The sequence below is a fragment of the Mobula birostris genome, chromosome 3 (genome assembly GCF_030028105.1).
Source record: "Mobula birostris isolate sMobBir1 chromosome 3, sMobBir1.hap1, whole genome shotgun sequence".
Lineage (NCBI taxonomy): Eukaryota > Metazoa > Chordata > Chondrichthyes > Myliobatiformes > Myliobatidae > Mobula > Mobula birostris.
Genome location: NC_092372.1, coordinates 47796517 through 47810715, shown reverse-complemented (window position 1 = coordinate 47810715; position 14199 = coordinate 47796517). Strand labels below are relative to the sequence as shown.

Below are 14199 nucleotides of genomic sequence, written 5' to 3'. Positions count from 1 at the left end.
TCGGTTATCCAGGACTTTACAAGTCAAAGACCAACCTACAGAAGTCTATCTTAAGAGCCAAAAAGCAATTCCAAGTGAAGTTAGAGACTGGTTCCTTGACTTCCTCATCGGGAGACCACAGGTCAGTGAGGATCAGAAATAACATTTCCTCCTTGCTGACAATCAATACAGGTGCTCAAAGGATGTGTCCATAGCCCACTGCTCTACTGTCTCCTCAGAGGATTGTCACCTTTTTTGTGGTAGGAAGGATTGTGACTTCCTGAGATCCTGAATGCAATGCCACCTGCGGCCTAGCTCCTGCCAAGGTAAACTATGGCCACAAGATCAAGGGAGAGTCCCAGATAAAGAGCAATCCACCTAAACCTCGACGGAAGATGATGACACATCACAATGACAGTGAAGGTGGAGGAAAACTGCAGCAGTGAAGGGTCCCCAGTCATCTTGCAAGCCCCGTCACTGGGCCCTGACCTCGAACTGTCAAGGACCGCATGGTGGCTGCCCATGTATCAGCCTCCCACATTAAACAAGGTCACACACCGGCATTCCCCAGTAAGGGAATAATCCCTTGGGAGAACATCATACTTGATTCGAGTGATCACACTACTACTCTACACCCGTAACTGTGTGGCTAGGCTCAGCTCAAACTCTCTCTATTGTTGTTAGAACCTCATGATGATGAGGAGGCACACAAGAGTGAGATAGATTGGCTATGTGAATGGTGTCACTAAACATCATTGCACTCAATGGCAGTAAGACCAAGGAAGGAATTAATTGTGGAGAAACAGCGGGGTCAGCAGTGGAAAGGGTGAGCAGTTTCAAGTTCCTGGGTATCACTATCTCAGAAAATCAAGTATATACTCAACATATTGATGCAATTACAAAGAAGGCATGCCAGTGGTTACACTTCATTGGGAGTTTGAGATTTGGTATGTTTGCAAAGATTCTAGCAAATATTTACAGATGTACCATGGAGAGCATTCTAATTGGCTATATCACCATCTGGTATGAAGGCGCTAATGCAGAGGACTGGGGAAAAAAAAGCAGTAAAGGATTGTGGACCCAACTATTTCCATCATTGGCCTTCCCATCACTAAAGACTTTTTCAAAAGGCATCCCCTCAAAAAGGCATGATACATTATCACCACATAGGACATGCCCACTTCTCATTACTACCATCAGGGAAGAGGTACAAGAGCCTGAAGATGCACAGTCAACATTTAGGAACAACTTTTTCCCTTCTTAGATTTCTGAACGGTCCATGAACACTACTTACTTTGCTCCTTTTTCTATTACCTAATTTTTAAAATATTTCTTATTTGTAACTTAATAGTATTTTTTTCAGTTATGTATTACACTGTATTGCTGCTGCAAAACATATTTCACAACTTTATTGAACCCAAGCCAACTTACTTGGCTCAGGTAGCAATCCAGATATCACTGTCATTTAGCTCTACTTATATACTTTGACCCTAACTCTTCATGTTCCTTCCTAAGTTGTTGTTTGTCCCTCCACTTTCAAGCTCTTCTCGAAACAACATACCCATTACATATTCTTAAACTCAGCACCTGAGAGGCAACACAGCCTTTGGTACTCATACTTGCAGCTGTGGAACTGTGCCTGTTCCCCTAAATATACCACCTCCTATAGCAGCTTCACTCCTCCAACCTGAATTACCCCATCCACCACTGTACAATGGTCAGTCTGCCCACTGTCCCCACAGTTCGTGCTCTTATCTGCACAAACTGCAAAAATGAGCAAATCCAAGGCTTGGGGATTCTCCAAAGCAACCTTCTGAATCCCCATACATTCCTCACTCAGTCACACACCCTCATCCTTTAGACTGACAAGTTCCCCAGCACTTATTCACATACACACACAAGATCATATTACACTTACAAGGTGGTGCAAAATCTTTTTTTCCCGACTGGGCTGGAGAGATATCTGTAACACTTCCATTCTGATGAGTAGCTGATGAATGTTCTGGAAGCTGGCTGGGTCTTGATCTTGTTGATGCCACTGGGAGAATGAAAAAAAAAGAATCTTTCAATCTAATTAATCTGTCACTTGCTTAATATAACATAATCCTAAAGCTTCCCAAGATCAAATTCATGAGCTCATAACTGGACTGAATTACTTTGAACAAGATTTCTTCTCCAGTAAACTGTTCATACATGAAATTATGCAGTCATGGAGTTGTACAGTACAGAAGTGGGCCCTTTAGACTGCATTCAAGCCAACCTTGTGCTCAACTATACTGATCCCATTTGCCACTACTAAGACCACAGCCTTCTATGCCTTGCCTATTTGTAGCTGTTTAAATACCTCTCAAATGTACTGATCACTTCATCCAAATTATTAATACACACTATAAATAGTCAAAACCACAGCATTGATCCCTTTATGTACTGATGGACAATCTGAAAATGAACTGTTTATCCCAGCTCACTGTTTTTCATTATACAACCGCTTCCCTAATCAGGCCATTACCCCAAATCCCTTTTATTGGCAACAAATCGAATATCTTCTGGAAATCCAATTACCTACTGGGTATCCTTTATCTATTCTGTTTGTTCTATCTTCAAAGAACACCAAGCAAATCCATCAAACACAAATTCCCTTTTATAAAAACCTCGTTGATTCTGCTTGATTATGTTATTTTCTAATTGTTCTACTACTACCTCCTTGATAATGGATTCTCAATATTTCTCCAAGGATTGATAAAAAGCTCAGGCCAACAGTAAACATGATAAAGTCTGCAGATGCTGGAAATCCAAAGCAACACACAAAATGCTGGAGGAACTCAGGAGGTCAGGCAGCATCTGTGGAAATGAATAAACAGTTGACGCTTCAGGCTGAGACCTTTCTTCAGGACTGAGAAGGAAGGGGAAAGACACCAGAATAAACGCCTATAGTATCCTGTTCCTTGGCTCCTTTCTTGAATGCTGATCTTACACTTTCAGTTTGCTAATGCTCCAGGACTTCTCCAGATTCCAGGGAATTTTGGTAGATTACAAGGTTACCACAGGCTGTGTTGGAATACAATTGTTACAATTAATGACCTGCAGCAACTGTTGGATGCATAATTGTAAACTGCACAATTCTAAATCTATTCTACTTGGCACATTGGTTTCATCACAAAACACATTAGAGATGCCCTCAATCATAAGTAAAGTCTAGCCTCCCAAGTTAAGCACAAAAGGATTTAACAAAATGTATCAAGTTCAGGTCAGGTCAGATCTTCATTCTGCTAAAACATTTAGGTGTAGGTTGGATCAAGCCACTCAATTCCAGTCAGTCTAAACTAGTTTACCCAAGCTAGCTGAACTCAGTACCTGCAGGAGATAGCAGTGTTAGCTAGACACTCAGCCTGGGATAAAGGAAATGACCAAGGAAGAGCTGATTTCAAGTTTAACTCAGTGTCAGTGGCAAGGGAGTAGACAGAGATGGTTGCTGACATTTTTCTCAGATATTGTTTTGCCTCAATATAATGGATTGACAATGACATTGACACTGGCCTAAGTACTCAAAGCTTAGGTGAGGCATAAATTACACTTTAATTTTATACCTGAAGAGACCACTAATGAAGACAGAACCTTACTTCCACGATGACTACTCTACAAGTATACACTTACAATGGTGTTGCTCACATATTCAGCTACAACAGATACACTGACAAAAAATAAGATCAAGTAGGTTTTGCCCCCATGACTGTTCTAACACAATCCATTGCAGATCCGCTCAGGAAAGCACATCTTCATGACTTTGAAAAGTTAGTCAACAAAATCACTAGCACTCATTACTCAAAGCTCCATGCACTCAGAATTCCTCCAGAAGCAATTGAACATAATGGAGTAGGTAACAACTTGTAAAAAGGCATAGTTTTCAGTTCTTGACTTATAATTATATGAGTCATATAATTATAGCAGCATAGGCAACAGCTATTCAACTCTAGGAATGCAAATCAGCTTCTAGTGAAACAAATCTCTTCACCTTCATTCCTCTGCCCTTTTCCTGGGGTCTCCAAATATACTTTCTTGTTTATCCAATTCTACCTTGAAGGCACTGATTTTGGTTTACACCAGCCAAATAGGCAGAGAATTCCAGATTCTAACTACAAGTTCAAATACTCATCCTCATAACCCTTTTTACCTTCTGTTCATAATTTTAAATCCTGATCCTTGAACTATTTGCTGATTTAAAAAAAACCTCCTTCTATTTACCTTCTCAATATTAGTCATGATCTTGTACACCTCTAGCTTCTTTATTCTAATACAAAATCACTCAATCCTGGAACCATTCTAGTCAGTATCAGTATTTTTGCACCATTACTGTATTTCCTAATGGATTTGGACCTAACACCTTAACTCTAAATAAGCAATTGTTTGTGCAAGTTCAACATCATTTCCCTGCAATTATTTATTGTATTACGTTTATGGATTATTTTAGTGTCCCTATATCTCAGATGCTCTACTCTCACTGTCCTCTCCTACTTTTAAAGAATTTTGCAAATGAATAGCCAGATCACCCTGCTCCTTCAGATTCTCTAAAACTGAACCGTTTAGTCTCTAGTTGCCTTGAGTTTATTTTCTACCAAAGAACACAATTTCATACTTCTCTGTATTAAATTTTATATGCCAGCTATCTGCAATCCTACCTTACTAAAAGGGTAACCTTAAACAAAACAAGCCAAAAAAATGTTAATTCACCACTTTTTTTTTTTTGACTTATATTCTCTTTGAACTAAATTGTTAAATTGCCAAAAATATACGTTAATCTTGGAAGTACAAAAAATGCCTCAAAATTGCTTAAATGGCTCTGAATTGCAATCAATTCAGTGATCAGCTATTTTCACAATTACTGATTATCAACATAATGATCCAATTCATTAGTTATTCAAACAATAAAAACAGTACCTCTACTAAATTTTAAAATTACCTCTGTTATCCTTGGCAGGAGTTTCATTCTTAGCAGCTACAGTCCGGCGATTCTTCAAAATAATGCAAAAGCAATATTATCATTTTAAAGGTCAAAGTTAAGAGATGTAAAAAAACAGCCATATACAACTTCCAAGCAGACTCTTTCTAAGCGGTCATATTAATAACAGTTTGTTTCGCAGATTTAAGTGGGAATAATAGAAGACTGAACAAGGAATACGAATGGTAAAGGAGGAGAAAAGACAGTTAAGGACACAAGGCTTGAAACCTCAAGCAAATGTTGAAGTGCCAAGGATTAGAGAATTGTCTGTAGTAATTTCTGTTATAGTAAACAACACCACAGAGATTGGAAGAAACTACAGGACTTTTATCAACCTCTTTCTTGAATTCACTTAGGAAATGAACATTCGCATTCCTTTTGGTTAGATAATTGCAAATATTTACTACACTATGAAGAGGTTTTGATATCAGAATCAGCCAGCCAGGTGAAACATCAATCTCTCAAGTTCTCTGAAAACCCTGTAAAAGCAACTTAAATGGCTCATTCAAAAAGTACATAAAAGAATTTTGAGTGTGCCATACATAAATTGCAATATTATAGAAATTGTGTTTATACAATGTTGACTTTCTGCACAAAAAAAAACAATCTTGATTACCCAAGGCACCAACAAAGCATTTTGAAAGTTCACCAGCTAGACCATTTACAGAAGTCTTTGCCCACCCTTTTCAACTTCCACCAACACTGTTCCTGTAGCAGACATTTGCAAATTACTGCAATGGAAAGTAAACATCACAATTTGTTCTTCCTGTCAGTTATTCAATCAGAATATTCAGAAGTACTTCCTATAATTTAGACAGGGCAGTACTGATGAACTGAATGGCTGTACAATCCTGTGCTTGTATTCAGGGAATACACTTATTATGTAGATAACAATAAAGAGGTAGACAAAAGTCTCTGATCACTGGATAAACTCCGTTAGGGTGCTAATGGGAACCTAGCACCAGTGAAATTTATGTTTATCAAAAAATTACCAGGGTTTAAAGAACACTGAAAAATTAATACGGCAATTTGATCTGAAACACAGTGGTTATCACTATGAATTGGGAATAATAGATCTACAAGATTTGTTGGAACACAATGTTCTTATTTCGAGACAGTTGAGTATATACATACCAAACTGAAATTAAAAACTATTCAACTGCTATTCCCTCGCCTACAACAAAAAAATAAGTAAGAAGAAGTCGTCAAAAAACCTTTGAGCATCAAAACAGATTTCACAATTCCCCCTACCTATAATCTAGGTTTACTTCTGAGGAACATCAGAGAAAATTATCAATAAATAAATTACCAATATATAAATACTGTTATGAAATTAACAGACCTTCACTATCTTATTAGTTTTGATGGTAGGTGTTGGAGGTGGTGGTGTTTCAGGGCTTGGCTCAATTTCTTCATCCGGTGCAAGGTCTGGGTTAAGTGCAAAAACACTTTCAAGATCAATCTGTTAATTGAAAGATTGTACACATTATACACAAAAACAAATCTTTTAGAAATCATGATTCACAAAAGCATTCTTTTAAAAAAAATTAAAAACTAATGCTCATATAATGCTCTCCAAATAGTTCCTACAATTCAAGATATAGTAGGATGGCTCCAAGTTCACTAGATTCTGGAATGGTTCTGGAGAACTGGAAAACTGCAAAACGTCACTCCGCTCTTAAAGAAGGAAAGGGGGGGGGGGTAGAAGATAGGAAATGATAGACCAGTTCAGTGGTTGGGAAGATGTTGGTGTCCATTATTAAGAATGAGGTTTCGGGGTACTTGGAGGCACATGATTAAGTAGGCCGAAGTCCACATGGTTTCCTCATGGGGAAATCTTACCTGATGTTTCTATTGGAAGTCTTTGAGGAAGTAACAGGCAGCATAGACAAAGGAGAGTCAGTGGATGTTGTGTACTTGTATTCTCAGAAAGCCTTCGACAAGGTGCCGCACATAAGGCTACTTAACAAGAGCCTATGGCACTTAAGAAAAGTTACTAGCATGGATTTCTAAATGGACAATCGAACCCATGAACACTACCACACATTTTAAAATTTATTTTTAATATACATACTGTAATCCTTTTTTTTCTATTATTCATCACATATTGCATTGTACTGCTGCTGCTAAGTTAACAAATTTCACAACATATGCCAGTGCTATTAAACCTGATTCTACATAGAAGATTGGCTAACTGGCAGGAGACAAAGTGTGGGAATAAAAGGGGCCTATTCTGGTTGGCGGTCACTGACTAGTGGTGTCCTGCAGAGATCTTTTCACAACTTCTTTTCACAATGACAACAATTTGGATGACAGAACTGATGGCTTTGTGGCCACGTTTATACTTGCTGGTAATTAGAACGATGAAATCGATTGAACACTGAAAAGCCTAGATAAGAGTGGATGTGATGAGGATGTTTCCTATAGCAGGTAACTCTAAGACCAGAGGTACAGCCTCAGTATAGGGGTACGTCCATTTAGAACAGAGATGAGGAGGAATTTCTTTAGCCAGATGGTGGTGAATCTGTGGAATTCAATGCCACAGACAACTAGGGAGTGCAAAAGGAGCACAGGCAACATAGACCAAGTCAGTACTAAAGGAATGTAGCAAAAAGCCTGATGAGTTTCAAAGGACTACAGGAAACAAAATCCCTGTGAATTCAAAAGCAGCAGTGGAAGTATTTGCATCTGGAATCCAGGAAATTTAAGATGTTCTTTACGGTAAGTAAAGTCTGCTAATTGAGTAAACTGAGCAGGGCTATTTAGACATGTATCAAGCACATCCTGCGGTATATTAAAACACCAGGACACTAATACAAGAGTGTCGTCAGCCGAAGTAACTTGAGTAACAGGTGGTTCTGGAGACCTCCAAGGCACCTTCTGAGTATTAATGGGTTAAGAGATTTTTTTCCTCAGGTGTATTGCAACGAGACTGCAAAAGATACAGGAAAGTTGAGTGAATAGGTGAAAATTTGGCAAATGGAGTTTAATATGTATCACTGTGGGATCATGCACTTTTGCAAACTGATTGCAAATGAGTGAAGTACAGTACAAGAGATTTAGGCATTTTTGTGCATGAATCTCAAAAAGGTTTACAGGCAAATGACATATTGGCCTTTAATGCAAGTGTTTGGATTTTAGAAATAGGAAAGTATGGGGGTGGGGATGTCAGATAGCTTCTTTTTAAAGCGGAATTGTGGGTGTGTGGAATGCACTATCAGGGGTGGCAGTACAGGCAGATACATTAGGGACATTTAGAAGACTCCTACATAAGTACATGGATGAAAGAAAAATTGGAGTGCTATGCAGGAGGGAAGTGTTAAATGATCTTAAAAGGTTAGTTCAAAGGTTGGCAAAACATCATGCGCCAAAGGGCCTGTACTATGCTATACTATTCTATGTTCTATGAATGCACTAGTACAATTGTACACTATGCTGATGGGGCAGTACTTGAGTATTAAGCAGTTTTCTGCCCCCCTATTTAATAAAGGTAATACTAACATTGGAAGTGGCCCAAATCAGATACACTGGGCTAATTCTTGGGATGAGAGGGTTATCCTGTCAAGAGTAGATAAAGAAGCTGGATTTGTATTGATGGGGTGACCTAATGAAAACACAAGAAAGCACAAAAGGACAGATTCTGATATTTTCCACTAAAGCAAGCATTTTCATGAAGGAGTAAAGTTACAAGAAATTTCTTCTTGGAGAGAAGCTGAATCTCGAAAATTCTGCGGAGACTTTCAGAGGTTTGATCATGGAAGTTTAGATCACAGAGGAAGTAGATAAATTTTTGAAAGATCAAGGAATTGAGATCTAACACAAGAGGAGGTACAGCCTAGAGCAGACCAGCAATAGTCAAACTGAATGGTAGTCAGGCAGGAGGGAACAGATGTTCTTGTGTGTTAAGCTGAAGCAAAAGTCATAGCACCATGGGTGGTTTAACTCTACAAATGAAGAGAAAAATCACTGCTACAAGTAATTTGGTAGCCAGAGCAGATGGCGGTTTCTACAGCTGCAGATGTAACTCCAGCATGGTATCACAACTGCACCAGGGAATAGGTGGTGCCAGGATTAAGGGAATCCCTAAATAAATGTAGAAAATCTGGAAGGACAGTAAATATAAATAGCCATATGTCATAGTGTATATCAGTACAAAAGACATGTAGTGAAAGGGATGTGATACAAGCAGATTTTAAAAAGCCATCAACAATATTGAGATAGTAAAAGGTCTGGTATGGTACGGAGGGGCCTTCTGCAGAAAGTAACAAACTTAGCCGGCTCCATCATGGGCACTAGCCTCCCCAGCATCTTCAAAAGGCAATGCCTCGAAAAGGCGGCGTCCATCATTATGAACCCCCATCACCCAGGGAATGCCCTCTTCTCATTGCTACTATCAAGGTGGTGGTATAGGAGCCTGAAAACAGACAGTCAGGGCTGCGGACTGAGTCCCCTCCTTTATTCCCAGTATACCCATGACGGTATCGCCACCCACAGCTCCAATCCGCTCATTAAATTTGCCAACACTACATTGATTGGTCTTATCTCAAACAATAACAAAGTGGCCTACGGGGAAAAAGTCATCTCTCTGACACAGTGGTGTCAAGAAAACAACCTCTCCCTCAATGTCGCAAAAAAAAAAAAAGGAGCTGGTTGTGGATTACAGGAGGAATGGAGATGGGCTAACCCCTATTGACATCAATGAATCTGGGGTTGAGAGGGTAAACAGCTTCAGGTTCCTCGGCACCCACGTCACCGAGGATCTCACATGGTCTGTACACACCTGCTGTGTGGTGAGAAAGGCACAACAGTGCCTCTTTCACCTCAGACGGTTGAAGAAATTTGGTATGGGCCCCCAAATTCTAAGAACTTTCTACAGGGGCACAATTGAGAGCATCCTGACTGGCTGCATCACTGCCTGGTATGAGAACTGTACTCCCCTCAATCGCAGGACTCTGCAGAGAGTGGTGCGGACAGCCCAGCGCATCTGTAGCTGCGACTTCCCATAATTCAGGACATTTACAAGAACGTAAAAACGGCCCCTAGGGTCATTGGGGACCCAGATCATCCCAACCACAATCTATTCCAGCTGCTACCATCTAGGAAGCTGTACCACAATATAAAAGCCAGGACCAACAGGCTCTAGGGTAGCTTCTTCTACCAGGCCATCAGACTGATGAACTCACACTGATTTGAGTGTATTCTATATTACATTGACTGCTCTATCTATTATAAATTATTATAAATTACTAAGATCGCACATGGCACATTTATCTGGACACGTAACATAAAGATTTTTTCTCCTCTTATATGTGAAGGATGTAAGAAATACAATCAATTCAATTTCCTTACAAAGGAGTCTAGATTTAGGGACCATTGTCTCAAAATAAGGGAAAGACCATTTAAAATTGAAATGAGAAGAAATATCTTCACTCAAAAAGTGATTTCTTTGGAATTCTCTACTTCGAGAATTGGTAAAGAGATCTTTGAATATTAGACTAATTAAGATACATAGGGATAGGATTCAAAACTGCTAAGGTCAATGAGTCATGAGAGACTGCAGATGCTGGCATCTGCAGCAAAAAACAAATTGCTGCAGGAACTCATCAGGTTGAGCAGCATCGTCTTAAGGGAGGGGGAACAGAAATAGCAATATTTTAGGGTCAGACCCTGATTGGGACTGATCAATCACAATTTTGTTCTATAGCTAATGGCTGAGTAGGTTCAAGGGCCATGTTTGTATGTTCTTTCAGCCACCTGAACTAATTTGAGCCCTTCCCTCTCTTCTGGTCTCTCATCACAAATATAACCACATTTTTCCCCTCCAACACTCCTATTTCTTTCCAAATTGATTTATGTCTAAAATTTCCCAGATCTAACGCAAGGCCATCAACTTGAAAGGTTAACTAATTTTTATTAAAGTTTATTAATTCTTTTCCCTCTCCACTGATGCTGTCTGACCTGAGTATTTTAAAGGTTTTGTACCTTATTTTAAATGTTGGTAGCCATTTTGTTACACAAGACCTACACATTACAGGTAAGATTGTATTCCTAGAAAACAATCCATATCGTAATCATCCATGAATGCATCTAGAAATGACAGTTGGCAAAATTGCATTTCTTTACTTACTTTTCTTGAACACAGCAAATTGGTTCTGAATTTCAAATTTTTAAGTCATAGTCAGCAAGGACACATTTCTGTAACGCAATGAGAGTTGCCTGCAATTTTGGATTTCCAGGTTCTGCAACTTTTTTTATTTAAAAATGACTAATTTCTGAATGTTTCTATTTTTAATAAAATATTATAAATCACTTCATTGTTTTTGAAAAAGCAGTTTTTCATTATTTAAAAGACAGATAAAATGTTTAATATACAGTAATTAGCCAAAAACACTATATTCAAGTTTTGCTATTATAACTTTACTCAAAATCGACTATCATTTTTTAAAATTAATGAATTTGCAGATGACTGTATAATATAAATAAGCTCAACTGTAGTATACAATTTTGAACCTATACAATTCTGAACATTTAAATTTTGGAAAACTATGAAAGACAAACCAAAAATAATTCCAATGAATGCCCAGCAGCCAAGCATGAAGCTCCAAGCAGATAAAATCCCATAAGCATTATTTTGACAAAACCTTAGTAGACATAATGGAAAATTCTAATAAAAATAAACATGTATTTCGGAAGTACTATTTCAGCAAATATAGTTTACCACAGTATAGCGAACACACTGATTCATGGATATGCAAGTGTACCTCCTTTCCTTTTGTATCCCCATTTTCAATCCACTCCACAGTAGCACTTTCATTATCATCATTTAACGATGTCACCATTGCCTCGTGTATCCGTCCTGGAAGATTACAAGAAAAATTATTTAATGCAAAATTTTCTGAGATCGCAATCCACCAGTTAATCAATAATTTGTTCAATCACACTGAGAAAGAATGTCTCAAATTCAAAACCAAACAGTGTAATCTACATTTTTATGCAACTGAATTTCCATTAGTGTGATGGAGAGAAAAATGATTGAACAGAACTGTTCAACTGGAATGCCAGATTTCAATCAAGCAATCAATTATAACCTATTGTCAAAGTAATATATACAGATCACTTCAATAAAAGGGATCAATATAGGGATTGGGTAAAAAGATGGTCAGTGTGGATTTCATGGACAAAAAGGGTCCATTTCCATTTTCTATTCCTCTACAATTCTGTTACTGCATTAGAAATTAATTTCCAAGAGATTGGTGAGAATTAGTACAGTTGAATTTTAAAATGTGCATATTAACTATACAATGCTCAGACAAATAACTATTTTCATTTTTGGTGCACCGCTGGTGGAGCACACAAGAGAAGTTTTTGATCAGAATCTTACACAGTATTAGTCTTCACTCTAATGGGGCATGAAGTAAAAGCAGGAAATAACTCAAGTCACTCAAACTACAACCATAAGGAAAGAAGCATCAAGTACAGCAAGTCTATCCCAGTAGTGAGTTAATCAATAGTGGTGGAGCTGAACTTGTTACACGCCAGTTTGCAACCTGCTTCAGCCATCCAGGGTGAAGACGTCAAGAAGCTGTACACAGAGCCGGAGCGCAATCCAACAAACAGTGAAGACAATTCGCTTGGATGGTTTTAATTGTGATTGCAAGACCCTGTTGGACATTTACTTGTCCAATTTACTGGTTCCTGGGCAAGACCAATGGCAGGGGAATTGTGTGACCTCAGTTGTGACAGACCAGGTCCTCATGCTTTGCGGCTACTTGTTGCAGCCACCCGGAAAGGAGAGGATGGAGCTGGCTGTGTGCTGCTGGATTCTGTGCAGGGGCAAGGGCTGGCCCCTCCCATCAGTGCTGCCCTCCAGTATTTGCTTGGTGAAAAACAAACTGGATTGCATTCATCTGAGGTTACACTTGTACAAGATGAGAAATGCTTGCAGTAATGTGGTTCCAGGACAATATTCATGCACCATCAATCTGTAGGTCATAACACTCAAGGTCTTCAGCTATATTATTGTTATATTTTAACTTTTTTTGTAATTGTATGTTTTTCTGCTATAATTATATGCCCTATATGTGCTCTGCATGCCTGTTGATACATCTTGGCCCTAGAGGAATGCTGTTTCATTTGGCTGTATTCAGGTGTATGATTCAACTTGAACTTAAAAGAGTTAATGCTTTCAAGCTTTCAACAGAACTGGGAAAAATGGAATTTAAATCATATATATGTTGCAGAGAAGAGACAGAGAACAGAAGGAAATTTTGCATTAATGAGGCAGGAGATACTGAATGATGTATTGTGATGGTGGTGCTGGCTGAATGAAGGTAATTTAAAGAGATACATGAACAAGCCTCCCCTCTATAGGCAGATGAGACTAACTTGGTCTCAAAATCTACCTTGTTATGATCTTGCACTTTATCATTAACCTGAACTGTACTTTTTCAGTAGCTTTTACACTGTATTCTGCATTATTGTTTTTTGCCTTTTTCTAGCTCAATGCCCTGTGCAATGATTTGATCTGTACACAACAGTATGCAAGACATGCTTTTTACTACATCTTGATACATGTGACAATAATAAACCAATACATGCTATCATGAAGTCAGTGGATCAATGGATTGGGGCAGAAAATTATCCAGATAGTGTTTTCAAGATTCAAGATTAATTTATTATCAAAGAATGTATAAATTATACAACCTTGAGATGTGCTTGCTCACAGGTTGACACCAAGCAAGATGAGGAAGAACCCATTTAAAGGGAAAAAAGACCAACACTCGATGCGCAAGAGAAAAAAAAAGTCATGCAGACAATTGATGCGAACAACAGTACCCTGAACCAAAATTGAGTCCTCAGATCTGAACCCCAGAGCAGCCTAGAGTACACCCAAAGCCTTGCTCATCAGTTCATCATATTTGCAGGCAGAGCACAGCAGCCAGGGATAGCCTCAGCACCACAGAGATGACCACTGCAGTGAACGAGTCAATGCCATCTTTTCATTCTATCTGGGCTGCTGTTTAAATTAAGCCAAAAATAGAACAGCAAAAGGCTCCGTGCCCTGGACAGAGGAATGACCATCAACAGTAGGTAATTATCTCACCCTAAAAATATCAACTCAAGAATTTCTCAGGTTGGCACAATAGGACCAGCTATCTACCTAAAGCTGTTTCATCAAGTAACTTCTCTCCGAAGTGACAAAGGTGGGTATATTTCCTGTGCCT

The 14199-nt window shown here is 38.7% G+C and overlaps 1 protein-coding gene across 2 annotated transcripts in view; it reads right to left on the bottom strand.

Annotated features, from left to right (window-relative positions):
• Nucleotides 1-14199, bottom strand: part of kif2a (kinesin family member 2a) — a 119475-nt gene that overhangs the window by 79394 nt on the left and 25882 nt on the right. For both annotated transcript variants that reach the window (XM_072252583.1, XM_072252584.1), the window contains exons 2-5: nt 11737-11831; nt 6318-6437; nt 4937-4988; nt 1898-2017 (exon numbers count right to left, since the gene is read on the bottom strand). In XM_072252583.1, the coding sequence (XP_072108684.1) occupies nt 1898-2017; nt 4937-4988; nt 6318-6437; nt 11737-11831 (387 nt within the window). The remainder of the gene's footprint in view (nt 1-1897; nt 2018-4936; nt 4989-6317; nt 6438-11736; nt 11832-14199) is intronic.